This window comes from Amblyraja radiata, chromosome 26 (genome assembly GCF_010909765.2).
Source record: "Amblyraja radiata isolate CabotCenter1 chromosome 26, sAmbRad1.1.pri, whole genome shotgun sequence".
Classification (NCBI taxonomy): domain Eukaryota; kingdom Metazoa; phylum Chordata; class Chondrichthyes; order Rajiformes; family Rajidae; genus Amblyraja; species Amblyraja radiata.
Window position 1 is genome coordinate 17,501,891 of NC_045981.1, and position 23,273 is coordinate 17,525,163.

At 43.6% G+C, this 23,273-nt stretch overlaps 1 protein-coding gene across 1 annotated transcript in view; it reads left to right on the forward strand.

Moving 5' to 3' along the window:
* tbc1d16 (TBC1 domain family member 16) overlaps window positions 1-23,273 on the forward strand; it is a 109,804-nt gene that overhangs the window by 25,267 nt on the left and 61,264 nt on the right. The window contains exon 2 of the mRNA XM_033044349.1: window positions 4,173-4,381. Coding sequence (XP_032900240.1) covers window positions 4,210-4,381 — 172 coding nt within the window. The 5' untranslated portion in view covers window positions 4,173-4,209. The remainder of the gene's footprint in view (window positions 1-4,172; window positions 4,382-23,273) is intronic.

Genomic DNA, 23,273 nt, shown 5'->3' on the forward strand with positions numbered 1-23,273 from the left:
ACACACACACACACACACACACACACACACACACACACACACACACACACACACACACACACACACACACACACACACACACACACACACACACACACACACACACACACACACACACACACACACACACACACACACACACACACACACACACACACACACACACACACACACACACACACCACACACACACACACACACACACACACACACACACACACACACACACACACACACACACACACACACACACACCACACACACACACACACACACACACACACACACACACACACACACACACACACACCACACACACACACACACACACACACACACACACACACACACACACACACACACACACACACACACACACACACACACACACACACACACACACACACACACACACACACACACACACACACACACACACACACACACACACACACACACACACACACACACCCCACACACACACACACACACACACACACACACACACACACACACACACACACACACACACACACACACACCCACACACACACACACACAGACACACACACACACACACAGACTCACACACACACATACAGACACACACACACACACACACACACACACACACACACACACACACACACACACACACACACACACACACACACACCACACACACACACACAGACACACACACACACACACACACACAGACACACACACACACACACAGACACACACACACACACACACACACACACACACCACACACACACACACACACACACACACACACACACACACACACACACACACACACACACACACACACACACACACACACACACACACACACACACACCACACACACACACACACACACACACACACACACACACACACACACACACACACACACACACACACACACACACACACACACACACATCCATCCACACACACACACACACACACACACACACACACACACACACACACACACACACACACACACACACACACACACACACACACACACACACACACACACACACACACACACACACACACACACACACACACACACACACACACACACACACACACACACACACACACACACACACACACACACACACACACACACACACACACACACACACACACACACACACACACACACACACACACACACACACACACACACACACACACACACACACACATCCATCCAGAGCCTATATGATATTGTAGTGTGTAATATCCTGATGGCTGTAGGGAAGAAGCTGTTCGTGACCTGGATGTTACAGTTTTCAGGCTCCTATACCATCTTTCCGATGGCAGTGGTGAAATGAGTGTGAGGCCACGATGGTGTGTGTCTCTGATGATGTTGGCTGCTTTTTTGAGGCTCCGATAAATCTCTTCTATGGTGGGGAGGTCAGAGCTGGTGATGGACTGGGCAGTGTACACAACTTTTTGCAGTCTTTTCCGCTCCCGGACGTTCAAGTTGCCGAACCAGACAATAATACAATCAGTCAATATGCTCTCTAATGTGCACCTGGAGAAGTTCAAGAGAATCCTCTTTGACATACCGAATCTCCGTAATCTTCTCAAGAAGTAGAGGCATCATGTGCTTTCCTTATAATTGCATCAGTGAGCTGGGTCCAGGAAAGATCTTCGGAAATATGTATGTCCAGGAATTTGAAGTTTTTGGCTCTCTCCATCATCGTCCCATTGATATAAACAGGGTTGTGGGTCTTCATCCTTCCTCTTCCAAAGTCCACAATCAGTTCTTTGGTTTTACTGATATTGAGAGCCAGGTTGTTGTGCTGGCACCATTTGGTCAATCGGTCGATCTCACTTCTATACTCTGACTCATCGCAATCTGTAATTCGTCCCACAATGGTGGTGTCGTCGGCGAACTTGACGATGGAGTTCGCTCTATGTCCGGCTACACAGTTATGAGTATAGAGTGAGTAGAGCAGGAGGCTGAGCACACAGCCTTGAGGTGTTCCCGTACTGATTGTTAATGAGGGTGAAGTATTTCTGCCAATTCAAACACACCGTGGTCTGTGGATGAGGAAGTCAAGGATCCAATTGCAGAGGGATGCGTAGAGACCCAGTTCTGTGAGCTTGGTAATCAGCTTGGAGGGGATGATGGTATTGAACGCCGAGCTGTAATCAATAAACAACAGCCTGACGCAAGTGGTTTTATTGTCCAAGTGGTCCAATGCAAAGCCAGTGAGTTCGCATCCTCCGTTGACCTGTTGTGACAGTAGGCAAACTGGAGTGGGTCGAGGTTCTTGTTGAGGTAGGAGTTGATATGCCCCATAACCAACCTTTCAAAGCACTTCATCACCACGGACGTTAGTGACACTGGTTGATGGTCATTGATAATGTGGGGTGTTTCAATTTACAGAAGGACCTTGATAAGGTGCCAAGTGAAAGTATGAAACAAAATGACATTATGTTCTACAGGTGCACATCCTTTTATCCGGAGTTCCGGAAACCGAAAAACTCCGAAAACCGGCCATTTTTTCCAAGATGTCGTCTGCACACCAAAGCTCGCGTTTGGCGCCAAACTTGACCCGAAACGACCCACGGTCAACCCAGGTCTGTACTACTGTAGCGGCTGCCTCCTACCCGGAGACCGGGCAGACACTTGAACATCTGTAAATCATTGCTTAAATGTTAGTCAGTTAGTTTGGAGGGCTTTTATGTGAAGGAGGGGGGGGGGTGAAGGGGGAAACTTTAATTCTTAGTCCCCTACCTGGTCGGAGAGGCGGGGAGCGGTCAATGCCTTACCAGGTCGCCGTGCAGTAAGCTCTGGAGCGCTGTGGCCGCCGACTCCCAGCTGGGGCTGCGGGCGTCCGGCCGCGGGCGGCGCCGGTTGTAGCTCCGACCCCGGCAACTCTACCCCTGGCTGCGCGGCGCTCCAAATCCAGCGCGGCCCGCGGCCGGACGCCCGCAGCCCCAGCACCGCTGTGGCCGCCAACATGTTGTGTGTCGGCGGCCACAGCGCTCGGGAGCTTACCGCACGGCGACCCAGTAAGGCATTGCCCGCTCCCCGCTGGTATCCCAGCGCTGCGACGCCGCCGACTCCCAACATCGCGGCGCTGGGGCTGCGGGCATCCGGCCGCGGGCCGCGCTGGATTTGGAGCGCCGCGCAGCCAGGGGTAGAGTTGCCGGGGTCGGAGCTCCAAACGGCGCCGCCCGCGGCCGGACGCCCGCAGCCCCCAGCTCCGCGATGTTGGGAGTCGGCGGCCACAGCGCTCCGGAGCTTACTGCACGGCGGCCCGGTAAGGCATTGCCCGCTCCCCGCCTCTCCGACCAGGTAGGGGACTAAGAATTAAAGTTTCCCCCTTCACCCCCCCCCCACCACATAAAATCCCTCCAAACTAACTGACTAACATTTATGCAATGATTCTCCGGGGAGGAGGCAGCCGCTCCAGACTTTTCAAGCCGCCCGCGCTACCTACCTAATCTACGCTAAAAATCTTCCATTCGGAAATCCGAAAAAGTCCGGAATCCGACAAGTGTCTGGTCCCAAGGCTTTCGGATAAAAGGTTGTGCACCTGTATTTGGATGAAAACAATGGTGCCGATTGAAAAAAAACAAGGAACTGCAGATGCTGTTTAACAAAAAAAGACACACAATATGCTGGAGTACCTCAGTGGGTCAGACAGCATCTCTGGAGAATGTGAATAGATGATACAGTTAATTTTGCCTTTATAACTGTTTCCCTACTACTACAGAGATTAAACTACGTGGTCTGAAGTTGGTGGGTTTATGCTTGGTAGGTTTTAAACATAACAATGCAATTCTCTAGACCTCTGCCACTATTAACAGGATGGTAATGGCCAGTTTTTCCATTGTTTATGTCCTTCCCTCAGCAATGCAGCTAGGATGCATTAATCTAAACCTGAAGTCTTGCCCACTTTAACTGCAGTTGGTCCTTCTGGTCCATCTCCTTAATCAACCTGTAGCCTGTCAAGTGTCTCAACTTCTTTTCTCTGACTTGAGCAGTATCTTCTGCCTTATTAAACTAATTTAAAGTATTAATTTGGAATGGTTTGCTCTTTTGTAGTATAGACAGAGCGGATTCATTGAGGGACAAGTTTCCATCAGCAATTTATTTTTAAGAAATTGGATTTGTTTTATTCTAGAGTGAAGAAATCAGATGATGGAAAGATATTACTGGAGATGTCTCTGGGTCAGCTGTTGCGACGGGCATCTTCCAAAGCCTCTGATTTCCTGACCTTTAATCAATCAAGTGGCTCTTCCAGAATTCTAGACGGCGAAATTATTTACTCCAAGAATAATGTCTGTGTCCATCCTTCAGATGTGCTGCGCGTTCTTGGAGAACATCACCCAGGTATGATACAAGCAACTGAATATTTTTTTGTTTCTTGGTTGAGATGTCTTCGCTGCTTAGAAGTAACAATCAAATTGCAATGTAGGGTTATAAATGGCAAAAATTATATGTAATCCAATTTATATTTGAGTATACATTAGGGTGCAGTTTTTTTGTTGGATTTTGGAGCCTAGTTGACAGATATTGCTATTGCTTAAATTTGGATAAGTTTAGGCATGTACAATTATTAATCTAAAAACTATTGCTTCTTCTTCTTGCGTATGACATGCACTGCCTAAAGTTGTAGGACAACTAGTTCTATTTGATCTTATTTGATTGTGCACGCCAGGTTGATTGCATTTGTCGAAACAGGGCGGATCACGTGAAGCTTGCAATCTTCCACCCCAGAAACTATTGCGATACCACTCTTATGTACCTTTCTGGCAGTCAGTTTAAAAAAAAAATTGAACAGGGCGTTCTATTCTTAAATTCTATCCCATAACTTAGTCAGCAGAGCTTTGTGAATTCTATCTTGTAACATAGATTTGTGCATGGGAAATAGTATCTCAACAATTTGAGTTTTTTGAAGAGATGATGAAGAGAATTGTTAAGGGTAGCGAGGTAGGCATTGTCTACTAGGCCTTTCGCAAGGCCTTTGACAAGATACAGCATGATAAACGAGTCTAGATGGTTAAATCTCATGTCATCTCTGACGAGCTAGCCAATTGGACAAAGTTAGCCTGAAGGTAGGAAATAGAGGGTGTTGAGAGGGTGTTTTTCAAACTGGAGCTCTGAAATAATGGGCGCACCACGAGGATCTGTGCTGGCTACACTGATGTTCATTATTTATAACGATTGGAACATGGATGTGAGTAGCATGGTTCGTATGTTTGCACATGACACTGTAATTAGTAGTACAGTGTTAAGTGAAGTTGTGGAGGTGGGTACAGTTACGACATTTGAAACACACTTATTCAGATACATGAATAGGAAAGGTTTGGAGGGATAGTGGCCAGGCGTACGCAAGTGGGACTATCTTGGTTAAGGTACTTAGTCGGCATGGACAAGTTGGATGAAAGAGCCAGTAGTTTCTGTGCTATATAGTTTTATAACCATGTGGTGGTCATTATCCTGAAAGGGGATTCAAATAAGAACAAACGATCCCCAAACAGTACCCCGTTCCTGCCTTCTCCCCATATTATCTGACCCCGCTATCTTTAAGAGCCCTATCTAGCTCTCTCTTGAAGACTCCCTTCTTTAGACTGAGAGTCAGGGGAGAGGGAAACAAGAGGTATGAAAAGGAACAGAACAAAGAACAGATTGTTTGGGGTAATTTTGTAAAAGAAAATTGCTTAAATAAAACTACATTTTAATTAAACATCTTTAAACATCTTTGTTCTTGATTGCTCTGTGCAGAACTTTCATGTTAAAATGTGTGCATTATTGCTAATAACTGTTAATAACCATTAATCTCAATTCCCAGTGCAAAAGGAGTGCAATTTTTTAGTTCTAACCAATTAAAAGTAAGAATTGTTCCAGTCCAATTTAAGCCACATTAAATATAGATTTTAAACTTTTGTTACTTTCAACTGAATTATACAGCATACTTTGCTTGCAAACTTTAAACCAATTAAAACAAGTCTGAATGGAGACAAGAGATTGCTGGTGCGAAAGTCTGGAGAAAAACAAACTGCTGGAAGTACTCCACGCAGCATCAGTGGAGGCATCGGGATAATTGACATTTTGGTTAGAGATTCTGCATCAGAACTGAGTGCAGAGGGTAAATGGCCCGTCTCAAAGGGTGAGGTAGAAGAGAGAGACAGAGGCTGGTAGATAAAAATAGAAACCTATAAGATTGGGATGAGGGGTAGATGAAACTAGGCGAGGGAGAGTAATGAGCCTTGGTAGCAGGTTGGTTGGGTAGGAGTGGAAGGGAATGGGCAAAGTGAACAAAGGGAGGCAGTACTTGGGTGGACTGGTGGGAATGGGAAAGGAACATGGGGTGTGTGTATGTTATCTGAAATTAGAAAATGCAATGTTAATTCTATTGGGCTGTGTGTTATCCCTGCAGATTATATAGCTTTGTTTTTGTCTTTGCACTATATTGTTGTATGTTGTGCATTGAACTTATTTTTATTGTTTATTATGGTGTCTACGGGGTACTATGTTTACATATCTGTTGTGATGCTGCATGTAAGAATTTCATTGTTCTGTTTCAGGGCATATGACAATAAAACACTCTTGACTCTTGTGTTCTAGTTTGCATTAGGCCTCATCATGGGAACTCATTTTGCCTCATTCTGCTTAGGTGGTCTGAATATTCTCACCTCAACAATGAGCTCAAGGGCCTGTCCCACTAACGTGACTTTTCAGCGACTGTCTTCGACCTTCAAGCTCGAGGGCACTCGCTTGAAAACCCTCGAGCTGGATTGACCTTCAGCGATGAAACTGCGAGCCGGATCGACCGTCTGCACACACACACAGACACACACACCGCAAAGGCGGGGGCCAGGGAAAGCGGGGGAGCGCTATCTGAAATTCACACCCACGATGAACAGGAAGGTAAAAGACGGCTGGCACATTTACAGTAAGCCCTTTAGAGAGCGAGGAGAGGGGGGAGAAGGAGTGGAGACACTTTTAAGAAGCCAGACAACTTTTAATAAAGTTTAGCGGGCATTTAACATTACCGGTTGGTTTTCCTTGGTTCTGAAAACTTCAATGAGCCAATTAAAATGCCCGGTCAGCAAAGGTGATTGCCTACGGCTACCCTCGACTGCCTGTAACTACATAGCGACCCCACTCCACTGCACTACGAGTTCAAAAGATCCATGCCGACCAATTATTACTTGCGGAAAATTTTTCAGCATGCTACAAATTTTTCCTTGACCAAACTGAGGCCGCGAGTATGTGGGAACGTCCCTCGAGCATGAAGGATAGCTCCAGTTACCTCCTAGGACTACGTGTCGACCATGCTGCGAGTTTGAGTCGAGAGCAAACTCCTCTAAACTCGCAAATTTGGTCGCTGCTGTGGGACAGGCCCTTCAAGCTTCAGGTTGTCTGTTATTTCAAGTCCCATTCCCACACTGACTTGTCTGGCTTTGGCCTTCTCCACTGCCACATTGAGGCCAAATGCAAACTCAAAGGACAACACCTCGTATAACAATACTAGGGCACCTTATAACCCAATGGCATGAAGGTTGAATTTTCTAACTTCAGATAACATACACAGCCTTTGTTTCTTTCCCACTCCAGGTTGTTCTTCCTCTATTCACTTTTTCCAAAACACTTTCACTGCCCCCCATTTGCTTCCATCTGCCCAGTGTCCAAGTTTTATCACCTGGGTTTCCTCTTTCCTCTCTCTGGGTTCATCTTCCCTATCACCTTCCCCCAACCTCTTTCCCCTAACATACCTGGCTCCATCTACCCAGGATTATCCCCCATCTAGTTCCACCTATCACCTTCCACCTACCTGTCTTACTCCTTCCTCTCACTTCTATATACAGGCTGCCTTCCCTCCACACTCTCAGTTTTGATGCAATGTCTCAATCTGAAATGTCAATCATCCCATTGCCTATACAGATGCCACAGATTACCGATGCCAATAAACTAAACTAAACAAACTGCTTGACCCGCTGAGCTCTTCCAGTAGTTTGTTTTGCTTTAAACGGCGTTAGAAGATTATTGAATGGAAGATAGACACAAAATGCTGAAGTAACTTAGCGGGTGAGGCAGCATCTCTGGAGAGAAGGAATGGGCGACGTTTCGGGTCGAGACCCTTCTTCAGAATGGAAGATTTCTTTTTATACCATGAATTTTAGCTGTGATTCTGTGATCTTCTAGCAGGCCTGGTGTGTTTGCCATTATTCTGTGCATTAAATCCATGTTTTCAAGTGATGGATACATCCAGATCACATTTATTTTTACATTCTCATCAAACAGATGTAGAATCTCAGATGAGCTGCTAAATATAATTGCATTTAATGCAATTTAATATTTTGCATTATCTTGTGTACTTTATAATTTTGGGCTTTTTTCGTCAATCCTTTACAGATTGTTGCAAGGTTATTAAAGAGGTCATTATCAAAGAATAAATCAAATCTCATCATTCCTGAAACTGCAGTGCATGTGATAATGGATTTTGAAGTAGATCAATATCAACATCTGTTTAAAATCCATCGCGTACTCTTTTCCGTTAATTAATGTGCCACCTTTTTAGAGAACTGTATAATGGCTTATGGAGCTTTTTATTTTGAATGGAGAAAATTATGTGCAAGGAAAGTATGGAAAGGTTTGAAGTGGCGTAACCAATAGGATCTCCCCAGTCAATCCATTAATTCATTGATAGATTTCTATTTAACTTGAACTTGATGACATTTTATTGCTTCTGAACTCTTCTTTATTTTACCCTCGATTTAAGGGAAATAGCAGTGCCCTCTAGTGTTGATGCCATTTAACGTGGCTTGTTAAAATAGATGAGGGAAAAGAATGAGTTAAACCCCAAATGTCTATCAGCACTTGGAAAACGGGAAAATAACGTTAATTGGTAATTGGAGTAAAAATATTTTATTATTACCAATTATGGCTTCTTGCAAATATTGGTAATGGGAGCATAATGTCAGAATCAATTTAATTAATTATTTGTAATATTTGGCCTTGACTAATTATAACTATTGTAGCTGCAATTGTACAGATTATTTTCACATCTTAAATAACCAACTGCTGCAACTGTATTTTACAAGCCTACAAAATCCTTGGAAAGAAATAATTAAACTTAACCATTGAGCATTATATATCTATTTTACAGTTTTAATGAAGAATCTCGAGACAGAAATTTCAATTCAGTCTCTTTCCTCAGATTGTGATTGAACTGCTGAGCAAGCAGTTTCTGAAAGCAATTTCTGCTTTCATTTCAGATTTCCAGCTCCTGCACTGGGTTGTGAAAAGTGAATGATGTAAAAAATGTGATCAGAGATGACTTGTCAATGATCAAAGTAGATAAATTGCATTAGATGGAAATGCTGAAGGGTGACATTGATGTATATGGACAGGAAAGATTAAGAGGGATTTGAGCCGAATGTGGGCAGGTGGGACTAGTGTAGATAGGACATCCTGGTCGGCATGAGCAAGTGGGGCTGAAGTGCCTGTTTTCATGCTGTATGACAGTATGGCTTTGTATGAGATTCTATCTGGATAATGTTATACATAAAAGCCGTATGAACTACTGAACTTCAAAAATGTATTGTATTTGGTCGGGTCGAAGATTTGTTTCTAACTGTTAAAGTTTAAATGTTTTACTTTTAGAGATAAGTGTGGAAACAGGCTTCTCAGCCAACCGAGTCCGTGCTGACCAGCTACAATGCCCTCCATAATGTTTTGGACAAAGACCCATCATTTATTTATTTGCCTCTGTACTCCACAATTTGAGATTTGTAATTAAAAAATCACATGTGGTTAAAATGCACATTATCAGATTTTAATAAATGCCATTTTTATACATTTTGGTTTCACCATGCAGAAATTACAGCTGTGTTTATACATAATCCCCCATTTCAGGGCACCATAATGTTTGGGACACATGGCTTCACGGGTGTTTGTAATTGCTCAGGTGTGTTTAATTGCCTCCTTAATGCAGGTATAAGAGAGCTCTCAGCATCTATTCTTTCCATCACCTTTGGAAACTTTTATTTCTGTTTATCAACATGAGGACCAAAGTTGTGCCAATGGAAGTCAAAGAAGCCATTATGAGATTGAGAAACAAGAATAAAATTATTAGAGACTTCAACCCCCTACAAAATCAACTGTTAGGAACATCATTAAGAAGAAAGAGAGCACTCGTGAGCTTACTAATCGCAAAGGGACTGGCAGGCCAAGGAAGACCTCCACAGCTGATGACAGAAGGATTCTCTCTATAATAAAGAAAAATCCCCAAACACCTGTCCGACAAATCAGAAACATTCTTCAGGAGTCAGGTGTGGATTTGTCAATAACCACTGTCCGCAGAAGACTTCATGAACAGAAATACAGAGGCTGCACTGCAAGATGCAAACCACTGGTTAGCCACAAAAATAGGATGGCCAGGTTACAGCTTGCCAAGAAGTACTTAAAAAACCAACCACAGTTCTGGAAAAAAGGTCTTGTGGACAGATGAGACGAAGATTAACTTACCGTATTTCCCGGCGTCCAAGGCGTTATTTTTTACTCTAAAATAAGGCCCGAAAATTTACCTGCGTCTTGGAGGCTGAAGGTTAGGCCAAGCAATGCAGTATATCAGAGTGATGGCAAGAGCAAAGTATGGAGGAGAGTAGGAACTGCGCAGGATCCAAAGGGGGCCATAACACCCCCACGGTGGTGGGGATGTTATGGCCTGGGCATGTATGGCTGCTGAAGGAACCGGCTCACTTATCTTCATTGATGATACAACTGTATGGTTTGTATCGTCTATACACTTCAGAATAATGAATTCTGAAGTGTATAGACGCATCCTATCTGCTCAAGTTCAAACAAATGCCTCAAAACATTGGCCGGAAGTTCATTTTACAGCAAGACAATGGTCCCAAACATACTAATAAAGCAACAAAGAAGTTCTTCAATAGACAATAGGTGCAGGAGTAGGCCATTCGGCCCTTCGAGCCAGCACCGCCATTCACTGTGATCATGGCTGATCATCCACAATCAGTACCCCGTTCCTGCCTTCTCCCCATCTCTGCTATCTTTAAGATCTCTATCTAACTTTCTCTTGAAAGCATCCAGAGAATTGGCCTCCACTGCCTTTCAAGGCAGAGAATTCCACAGATTCTCTGGGTAAAAAAGTTTTTCCTCATCTCCGTTCTAAATGGCCTACCCCTTATTCTTAAACTGTGCCCCCTGGTTCTGGACTCCCCCAACATCGGGAACAATTCCTACCTCTAGCGTGTCCAATCCTTTAATCTTATATGTTTCAATAAGATATCCTCTCATCCTTCTAAATTCCAGTGTATACAAGCCTAGTCGCTCCATTCTTTCAACATATGACATTCCCGCCATCCCAGGAATTAACCTTGTGAACCTACGCTGCACTCCCTCAATAGCAAGAATGTCTTTCATCAAATTTGGAGACCAAAACTGCACACAATACTCCAGGTGTGGTCTCACCAGGGCCCTGTACAACTGGAGAAGGACCTCTTTGCTCCTATACTCAACTCCTCTTGTTATGAAGGCCAACATGCCATTAGCTTTCTTCACTGCCTGCTGTACCTCCTCTGGCCACTAGTACATCTGGGAGATTGTTTGTGTCATTCTTAGATCCAAAGTACCTGTTCATCTCGTCTACCATTTCCTTGTTCCCCATAATCAATTCACCTGTTTCTCTTCAAGGGACTCACATTTGTCTTAACTAATTTCTTTCCTCTTCACATACCTAAAAAAGCTTTTACTATCCTCCTTTATATTCTTGGCTAGCTTACCTCCGTACCTCATCTTTTCTCCCTGTATTGCCTTTTTAGTTATCTTCTGTTGCTCTTTTTAAAGGTTTCCCAATCCTGTGGCTTCCCGCTCATCTTTGCTATATTATACTTCTCTTTTATTTTTATGCTGTCCTTGACTTCCCTTGTCAGCCACAGTTGCCTCTTACTCCCCTTAGAATCTTTCTTCCTCTTTGGAATTAACTGATCCTGCACCTTCGGTATTATTCCCAGAAATACCTGCCATTGTTATTCCACTCGCATCCCCGCTTGGGTCTCTTTCCAGTCAACTTTGGCTAGCTCCTCCCTCATGCCTCCATAGTCCCCTTTGTTCAACTGTAATACTGACACTTCCGTTTTTCCCTTCGCCCTCTCAAATTATAGATTAAAACTTATCATATTATGGTCACTACCTCCCAATGGCTACTTTACCTTGAGTTGTCTTTATCAAATCCGGTTCATTACACAACACTAAATCCAGAATTGCCTGGTAGGCTCCAGTACAAGCTGCTCTAAGAATCCATCTCGGAGGCATTCCACAAACTCCCTTTCTTGGGGTCCAGTACCAACCTGATTTTCCCAGTCTACCTGCATGTTAATATCTCCCATAACCACCGTAGCATTACCTTTGCGACATGCCAATTTTAACTCGTGATTCAATTTGCACCCTCTATCCAGGCTACTGTTTGGGGGACTGTAGATAACTCCCAGTAGGGTCTTTTTCCCCTTACAATTCTCAGTTCTATCCATACTGATTCTACATCTCCTGATTCAATGTCACCCCTCACAGGTGACTGAATTTCATTCCTTACCAACAGCTACCCCACCCCCTCTGCCCACCTGTCTGACTTTTCGATAGGATGTATATCCCTGAATATTCAGTTCCCAGCCCTGGTCCTCTTGCAGCCATGTCTCTGTAATTCCCACACCTCATACTTGCCAATTTCTAACCGAGTCTCAAACTCATCCACTTTATTTCTTATACTTCGCGCATTCATATACAACACTTTAAATTCGGTGTTCACCTCCCTTCTCACGCCGGTCACTATTGGCCCTGACCTTACTCGCTTATCCCTTCTCGAACATTCCTTCCGATTAATCCGAGAGTCTTTTGTAACTTTTCCTGTACTCACTTCCCCTTTAAATCCATCTTTATACTCCCAATTTGTCAACCTCTTCCCCCCCCCCCCCCCCCCCCCCCCCGCTATTTAGTTTAAACCAGCACATGTAGCCCTAGCAAACCTGCCTGCCAAAAAGTTGGTCGCCCTCCAGTTATAGAGTAACCCGTCCCTTTTGTCCAGGTCACCCCTACCCCAGAAGTGATCCCAGTGGTCTATAAATCTAAATCCCTGCTCCCTGCACCAGGCCCCCAGCCACACATTCAGATCCCCTATCTCCCTTTTCCTGCCTCACCAGCACAAGGTACAAGAAGCAATCCAGAGATAACCACCCTAGAAGTCCTGTTTTTCAGTCTTCTTCCTAACTCTCTAAACTCACGTTGCAGAACCTCCGTCCTCTACTTCCCAACATCCCACATGCCCACATGCACGACTACTTCCAGCTGTTCACCTTCCCTCTTGATGTTCTGAAGTCGGTCCGTGACATCTTGGACCGAGGCACCAGGGTGGCAACAGACCATCCTCGAGTCTCGCCTGCCACCACATAATCTCCTGTCCGCACCTCGGACAATGGAGTCACCCACCACTATGGCTTTGCCCGACGTCGGTCTCGCCGGTCAATTCTCATTGCTAGGATTGGAACCACCGACCTGTCCGCCACTCGGACTGGAAGAGTCATCTGCCCCGACAGCTCCCAAGAGGGTGTACCTGTTTCATTAGGCACAGCCACTGGGGTCTCTTGTACTCCACGTTCACTCCGTTTTCTCACAGTCACCCACCTTCGCTCTTCCCTGTATCCTTGGCGTGACAACCTCACTGTTGGTCCTGTCCAGGAAACTCTTGTTTTCCCAGATGGCCCTGAGGTCATCCAGCTGCATCTCCAGTTCCTCAATACGTTTATTCAGGGGCTGCACCTGGACACAATTTCTGCAGGTGTAGTTTCCAGAAGCTCCACCGGTGTCCCTGACTTCCCACATCCTGCAGGAAACACACTGCACCAACTTGCCTGTCATTTCTTCAGTGGTCAAAAATCACAAATTTCGATCAATTGTAGCCTCCTTGCCTCAGCTTCCTCGCTGAAGACTATCAAGCCAAAGACTCACACTTTACTCACTAAGGCACTTCACCTCAACAAGGCTGCTCCATTACAGCTGCACTTCGTTATCTGTTACCTAATTAACTACTTTTGGGCTAATTTGTAAATTACTCAAACCTGGGCCTTTGGCACTCTTTTTAAATCTTCTTTCCCTCTGACTCACCTACTTCCAGCCAATACAAGCTCTGGCTGCTGCTTCTCTCCGACCTAAATTTCGAATCTAAATAATGGTCAATTCTTGAGTGGCCAAGTCAATCACCCGATCTGAACCCAATTGAGTATGCCTTTTATATGCTAAAGAGAAAACTGAAGAACTGAAGAACTGGGAACTAGCCCCCAAAAGAAGCATAAGCTAAAAAGATGGCTGCAATATAGGCCTGGCAGAACATCACCAGAGAAAACACCCAATAACTGGTGATAAACACTGCTGTAATTTCTACATGGTGAAACCAAAATGTATAAAAATGGCCTTTATTAAAATCTGACAATGTGCACTTTAACCACATGTAATTTTTTTTTCTTCTCTATTACAAATCTCAAATTGTGGAGTACAGAGGCAAATAAATAAATGATGGGTCTTTGTCCCAATCATTATGGAGGGCACTGTAGTTCAAGATTCAAGAGAGTTTATTGTCATATGTCCTTGATAGAACAATGAAATTCTTGCTTTGCTTCTGCACAACAGAACATAGTAGGCAATGACTACAGAACAGATCAGTGTGTCCATATACCATTATATAAATATATACACACATGAATAAATAAACTGATAAAGTGCAAATAAACAGATAATGGGCTATTAATGTTCAGAGTTTTGTCCGAGCCAAGTTTAATAGCCTGATGGCTGAGGGGAAGTAGCTATTCCTGAACCTGGTCGTTGCAGTCTTCATGCTCCTGTACCTTCTACCTGAAGGTAGTGGGGAGATGACTGTGTGGCCAGGATGGTGTGGGTTCTTGATGATACTGCCAGCCTTTTTGAGGCAGCGACTGCGTTAGATCCCCTTGATGGAGGGATGTCAGAGCCGATGATGGACTGGGCAGTGTTTACTACTTTTTGTAGTATTTTCAGCTCCAGGGTGCTCAAGTTGCCGAACCAAGCCACTGTGCACCTGTAGAAGTTAGAGTCCTCCTTGACAAACCGACTCTCTGTAATCTTCTCAGGAAGTAGAGGCGCTGATGTGCTTTCTTAATAATTGTGTTCTCGGACCAGGAAAGATCATCAGAGATATGCACGCCCAGGAATTTGAAGCTCTTGACCCGTTCTATTCTAGTATAGTTCTGTCCTACAGATTAGGGAGAGGCCAATTAACCAACAAACCTGCACGTCTTTGATGCATGGGAGGAAACAGAAGCACCCGGAGAAAACCCACAAGGTAACAGGGAAAATGTACAAACTCCGTACAGTCTGCACTCATAGTCAGTATCAAACCCTGTCTCTGGCGCTGTAAGGCAGAAACTCTACCGCTGCGCCACGGGCTGCGCCCATCATTTGAAATTTTGCATGTTTATGTCTGTATATCAGTAATATACATTTATTAGACTTATAGTCACACTAGGAAGTAAAGATTTTAACTAACCCCCTATTACATTGACTGGGACAGCCAGCGTTTTATTCAATGAGGAGGGGTCAAGGAAAGAGTGTTTCCACCAATTTCTCCACCACACACAAGAAGCGCAAGACAGACACCATTGTGTGCAGATGCCGAGAAGTGTGTTCAGCTCTGGCTGAACAACTTCTAATCTTGTGTGTGCACTCGATAAGAAGAAGATTCAATGAGGACATTGTAACATAGGCGAGCTTAAAGTATTAAGATCGTGGAATGAGGCCAAGCACTTTCATAAATTTGAAGAATGCTGTCCCATGAATAAAGGTAATGACAAATAGTGTGTATGGTGTAAAAAGCAACATTCTTCCATGGGATTCCAGTTTATTACAATTGGTCTTTGCAGCCGGATGGCTCCTATTGAACTAGGAGCTTTTACTGCCAAGGCCATTGTTGTGAAGTTGTGCAATTCATGAACAGTGACTGTGCCTTAGTCAACGCAAACTGAGACCCAGGCACCCTAGCTGTCACAAAGTCATTTAGAAACAGCTGAAATCTAAAAAAACATCAATGGTATGGTTAGTGTAAGACCAAAGGGCCTGATTTTAAAGTATATTTGGGATCTCAATTCCTTATTTTACAGAACCCGAAGCTAAGTTAGGGCACACTATGAGACTAGAGGTGGAAGTGAGGAATGTGCTAAGAATCTCTCTGAACTAATAGCTAAATAATAAGAGCAATCAAGCCCATTTTTATAATCAGACTTTGCCATATGAATTGTCCTTGAAATTTTGCTTGTTGATCTTGTATGAAATTCCTTTGCATCTTTGAACAGAGCTTTCATTCATTTTAACAGTTTGATGTTTTAAACAAAATAGAAGATAAAGTTGGAATGTTCAGGCTGTATAATTCCAAGGATTTTCATTGGCATGTGAACATTTCTACATTGCACAGTGAATTATGCAAATTTATTGGAAAATCTTCCATTCTGATCTAGATTCAAAATGCTTAAAACTCATAAAGCAAAATAGACATCGTACTGGAAAAACTCTGTTGAATACACAAATCAACAACCACTGCATTTGACTAGGAATGTTTTATGTTGACGGGTTACAAAGAAAAAACAAATTTTCATATTTATATTCCTATTCCTATTCGGGCAGTAAATTGGGACAACCCATTAAAAATAAAATGAAGTTTTCTCACATTATATTTATGGGTATTGGAAATTCATCAAAGATGACTGACGAGCAAGAACTCAAAATGTTGAACAGAGGAAATTTGGATAGGTCAGGCAGTTTAACCTTGAAGCAATTTTAAACATTGAATTATACTGCAGTTGGAATAGCCACTTAATAGGATTGAGGGTGAAGTGAATTAATGCATTTGAATTGGCTTCTGTTCCATGTGATTATTTGGATTTAAGTTTTTTAATTTCACAATATAGGTTATTAATAAACTGAAGCTAATTTTTTTGTAGGTCATGTTGTTCCTAACATTTGCACGTCATCAGTTACCATTCATGTGCAACTCTAAAGTTCATAATTCAGAAGTGTTAACACCAATTTAATTTACATTGTATGTAATAATAGGCAGACCCTAATCCATAGACCCTTTGGAGTGATTCTGAAACATCCCAAAAATCTTTGATAGGAGGTGGAGTCTCATCTGTTAAACATGGGAGGCATTTTATTAACAGTTTTAAAATGTCTCTGATATTTGGAAACAATAAGAAATAAGATTGTTTGAAAGTACAAATTTAAAAAATGTAACCTAATTAATTTTTCACATCTGACCTTCTCGGGCCCGAAATCCCTGTTCAAAGAAATGAAATTACAGTTTCCATGCCAGGTTTGTTTGGCATAGGATCAGAGAAGCAGATTCACCAGCATCACGGAGTCCACTACTGTAGCGAAGTAGCAAACAATGAGGTTGCATGACACAAAATGAGGCCATTTGCTCCATTATGTTGATGCTGATTGAAAAAGACCTCTCCAGACTAGTCACACCTTCCGGCAGTGTGAACAGTAGCTGAACTGGTTATGGCTTTTCAAGGACACCCAAGTACAGTTTAAATCTCAGGAGCGTTTCAGCGTCTACCACTGTTACAGACAGTATAATCCAGACCACACTGAGTGAACATAATTTCTCTCATCTCCACTCCATTCATTCCACCAATTACTTTAAATCTTTGCACCTTAGTTTTGACCCCTGTTAAAGGGAATGTGTCCGTTCTGTTGTTTTTTAAGCCCCACACAATTTTATATATTTCAATTATATTCATTTTCTATCGGACACACCTTAGCTTATGTTCAAAGTCTTTCTGCTACAAAGTCTTTCCTGCTACAATTTTTTCTGTCCTGAATTTTGTAAATTTCCTTTTTAGTTCAATCATATCCTTTGAGGTGATGACCAGAACAATATCCAGTATTCAAGCTGTGGCATAAGAAGTTTTTAATATATACATTTTCAACTTAACCTCCTTGTCCTCAGCCTCCGTTGGTAAAGGATGTCTTTTCAACCATCGTTTTTATCTTCCTTTAAGGATCTATGCACGTCTATTCCCAAATTTATCTTCTCCTGCACCACACAGTATTACCACATTTATATTCATATTCCTTTGCCTTGTTGTGCCTCTCTAAATATATTACTTAAATTTCATTAAACTATTTTCTGCCCACTGGACCAAACCATCTATATCAACTTGCAGTCTAAAGCTTTGCTCTCCGGCTCCTCTTTCATCAGCATCTGTCATTGTGCGCATCCTGAAAAAATGTGGGACTGAGCGAAGGTGTTGGTTGGCTGCCCATGGAAACAGAGTGCAGAATATAGTTCTCAGCATTGAAGCACACCATCACTTCAAGGATGCTTCTCTGGAAAACTGACCCTTGAGATTGCAACTAATCACCAATGAATGAATGTTTTCTCATACATTAACCTCCCAGAAATTTAAGACTAACTATAACTAAATACATTTTCCCATTTGTGAAAAAGATATGGCACAACAACTGTGTCTGGGATGATGAGCGTGAATCATTTTCTTTTGCTGAAAATGTTCGAGAAATCTGCATCTCCTTTTTCATTCCTGGCCAGTAGATACTTTCCACTTTCCATACAAAGGCAACCATTCACAGGCAGATGTGGCAAATTATTGTCAGCGTGTCAGGCATCATCTGTGGAGAAAAGGAATAGGTGACGTTTCGGATTGGAACTCTCTTCAGACTATGGGTTCCGATTCGAAATATTCCTTTTCTCCAGAGATGCTGCCTGACCCACTGAGTTGCTCCAGCATTTTATGTCTATCTTGGATATAAACCTATGCATGACAAATTATTATATCTTATTATATCCTTCGCAGCTTTGAAGGAATCAAATCATAATGAATGCCCAGATAAGCTCTCACATGGAAATATAGTCTGAAAACAGGTTCAATCTCACACTGTGGCTCTTTATTTCTGAATGACAGACTTCAGCTGCTGCACTGTGTCTTTTTGTCTGACGGCATCCTCTTTTGCATCCTTGATAACAAGGAGTTGACCTTCCAAGTAGTTGCCTTAAGAAAGGGTTTTGGCGCAGGGTTTTGCTCTGCCAGACGCATTGTGCGCAATTTAAACTGGAATTCATTGCTTTGATTTTCAGACTCAAAACATTTTGCGTTGGTAATTGGGAGAACTATTAGCCGTAAGACTGTTTCGTAAAGCACATCCTCCATAAAGCACTAGAAATTCTAGTGAATACTTGAGAGGAGTGTACGGACAACATAAAGCTTCAGCACTTTCTAGGAATACATATGCATGCAATTGACGTGCATAAGTAAGCTGGTGCTAAAGAGATGCTAAAGATTCTAAGCAGGAGGTGATCAATGTGGTGCAATCTATTCTCTTAGCTATTGATACAAAAGATTGAGGATGCTGTCGAACAAAAAGACAGTGGAGCAGCTGAAGCATGTCTTTCAGAAAGGAAGAGCCACAGTGTGAGATTGAACCTGTTTTCAGACCATATTTCTATGTGAGATCTGAACTGGGCATTCATTATGATTTGATTATTCTTTCAAAGATGCGAAGGAATTGCATGATAAGATACAATAATTTGCCACATCTGGCTGTGAATGGTTACCTGTACAGCAGTGGAAAGTGCCTACTCGCCAGGAATGAAAGTAGAGATCATGGATCCCATGCAGATTTCTCGAAAAATATCAGATAAAATGACTTGTACGCATCATCCCATACAGAGCTGTTTGGATTTTTCACAAAGGCGAAAATGTATTTAGTTCTATTTAGTTACTTTTAAAAATTCTGGGAGGCTGATGTGTGAGAGAACATTCATTCATTTGCGATTAATTGCAAGCTCAAGGATCAGTTTTCCAGATAAGCATCCCTGAAGTGTAGATGCACTTCAATGCTGATAACTATATTCTGCTCTCTATTGTCCTTGAGTTTGATTATCTCTATGCATGGTGTATCTGATGTGCGCAGATAGCATGCAAAACAAAGCTTTTTACTGTACCTCAGTACATGTGAAGATATAAACCCAAACCTAAACCAGAGATAATAGGCCTAAGATCAGACCAGACTATGCAGTGAGATTTTCAATGGATTGGTGACTTGATCAGCAAATGTTATTAACATTGAAATATTTATGGGGCAGGATTTATCAGTATACTTGTTTCCTTGTGTCACCTGCTCTTCAGATACTGCAATGTTCACAAGCTGTACTTTTCACCTCAATTGTTTTTTAAATCTTTTTAACTATTTGGACTATTGGAAGGTAATTCCAAGCAGTTAGCACCAGGTGTTCAAAAATGGGAAGGACCATTGCCACAGGGTGAAATGACTACTACGACAGATAACAAAAAATTGCTGCCTTTAAAAATTGGAGAAAAGAGTGAAGAGGACGCCTGCACCAAATGTGATAGAAAGCTGTGCTGATTCAGTGTACATCGTATCCCAGATCAGACGTGGCCAAGGAGGTCATCCCATTATCAGAAGAATATCAAATGGGATACAATCTAGGTGTTTATAGACACAAAATGCTGGAGTAACATTGGGACAGGCAACATTTCTGAATAGAAGGAATAAGTGACTCAGTGGATACCTCCCCTTCTCATCTCTCCCTCTAGCCCTCTGGCTCCTCCTCTTCCTTTCTTCTTCCCGCCCCCTCCCCCACCCTCACATCAGTCTGAAGAAGGGTTTCGGCCCAAAATGTTGCCTATTTCTTTCGCTCCATAGATGCTGCCTCACCCGCTGAGTTTCTCCAGCATTTTTGTCTACCAGCAGATACAGTAGATGAGGTTGGAGGAGGTGCAAGTGAACCTCTGCCTCACCTGAAAAGACTGTCAGTCGTTGGACGGAGTCAAGGGGGGAGGTATAGGAACAGGTGTTGTATCTCCTGTGGTTACAATGGAAAGTAGCTGGCGAGGGGGTGGTTTGGGTGGGAAGGGACGAGTTAACCAGGGAGTTGTGGAGGGAACGGTGTCTGCGGAAAGGGGTGGAGATGGGAAGATGTTGCTAGTGGTGGGATCCCGTTGGAGGTGGTGAAAATGTCGGAGGATTATGTGCAGTATGCGACGGCTGATGGAGTGGAAGGTGAGAGACCCCAACAGTTTTTTTCAGGTGAGGCAGAGGTTCACTTGCACCTCCTCCAACCTCATCCACTGTATCGCTGTTCCAAGTGTGGACTCCTATATATTGCCGAGACCAAGCGCAGGCTCGGCGATCATTTCGCTGAACACTTCCACTCAGTCCGCCTATACCTACCTGATTACCCGGTTGTTAAACACTATAACTCTTCCTCCCATTCCCACACTGACCTTTCTGTCCTGGGCCTCCTCCATTGTCAAAGTGAAGCACAGCACAAATTGGAGGAAGAACATCTCCTATTTTGCTTGAGCAGCTTACACCCCAGCAGTATGATTATTGACTCCTCTAACTTCAAGTAACCCTTCCTTTCCCTATCTCTCCATCCCTCCCACTTCCCAATTCTCCGACCAGTCTGACTGTCTCCGATTACATTTATCTCTGTTTGTTTTGTTGTTACCTTCTCCCAGGTAACAATGATCTATTCTACATGTTCGTTGATTTCCATCCCCTTTGTCTCGTTTTTACACCTTACACTTCCTTATCTCTGTATCTCCCTATCCCCTGACGTCAGTCAGAAGAAGGGTCTTGACCCAAAACGTCATCCATTCCTTTTATCCCGAGATGCTGCCAGATCCGTCCGCTAAGTTACTCCAGCAATTTGTATCTATCTTCACCCAGGTTGGTTGCAGTAGATGTGGAGGATGAGAACACTTTGGTTCAACAGCAATCCATTCAACAGTAAGAATCACAGTTAGGATTCATTGAGAAAGGACAGTCTGTCTCCCGACGAATCTCAAGGACCTTGTACCAAAGTACGGCATTGTAGAGACTGTTATTGGAAAGTTTGTTTCATTCGCACTTTTAATTTTTAAAGGAGGGATGTAAAATGTGTATAATATTCAGGGCCGGATTTACGTATAAGCTTGACAAGCTTAAGCTTAGGGCCTCGAGATCTAGGGGGGCCTCGCAGTGCCGGATTTACCACTAGGCTTCATAGGCTGAAGCCTCGGGCCTCGAAATCTAGGGGGCCTCCGGCCAAGGCAGTACACCTGCCGTTCAACTCTGGGTGGTCCCCCTCTCTATCTCTCTCTCTCTCTGCCTGTCTGTCAATCTCCGTCTCTGCCCGCCATCCGTGTCCGGGCCGCCGGGCTCCGCTCTCCGCTCGCTCCTCATCTGCCGGCAGGGCAGGCCGCCTTGCACAAGCGCACTGCTACGGCCAGCACATTCTCCCCCCTGCACATGCGCACAACCACGGCCAGCACATCATCGGCCGCACTGCGCATGCACACTGCCACAGCAACTGGTCGGCGCTGGGCACTTTCTCCCTCGCTTTGAATTGTGGGAGATCTGGCAGTAGCTGTAAAGGGGGATAGACCGTCACTTGGAGATTTAAAACTGAAAATGGATATTTTCATTTTTTTAGTAACCAAAGTTATCAACGTATAATTTTTTGTGTGTTGGAAAATAAAATATTGTGGCACAGCTGGTAGACTTGCTGCCTCACACGCCAGAGATCTGTGTTCGATCCTGTCCTCGGGCACTGTCTGTGTTGAATTTGCACATTCTCCCTGCAAGTGTGTGGGTTTCCTCCCACACCCCCAAGACGCATTGGCTTTGTAGGTTAACTTGTCTCTGTAAAATTGCCCCTAATGTGTAGGGAGTGGGTGAGGAAAGTGCGATAACAGAACGTGTGAATGGGTGTACAAAAATGCTGGAGAAACTCAGCGGGTGGGGCAGCATCTATGGAGCGAAGGAAATAGGCGACGTTTCGGGACGGGAAGAAGAAAGGAAGAGGCGGAGACAGTGGGCTGAGGGAGAGCTGGGAAGGGGAGGAGAAAGCAGGGATTACCTGAAATTGAAGAAGTCAATGTTCATACCGCTGGAGTGTAAACTGCCCAAGCGAAATATGAGGTGCGGCTCCTCCAATTTACGATGGTCCTCACTCTGGCCATGGAGGAGGCCCAGGCCAGAAAGGTCAGATTGGGAATGGGAGGGGGAGTTGAAGTGCTGAGCCACTGGGAGATCAGGTTGGTTATTACGGACCGAGCGGAGGTGTTGGGCGAAGTGGAAATAAATAATAGAAATTGCATTCATTGCAACGTGTAAAGGAGTTGACATACTGTATTATAATTTTGCT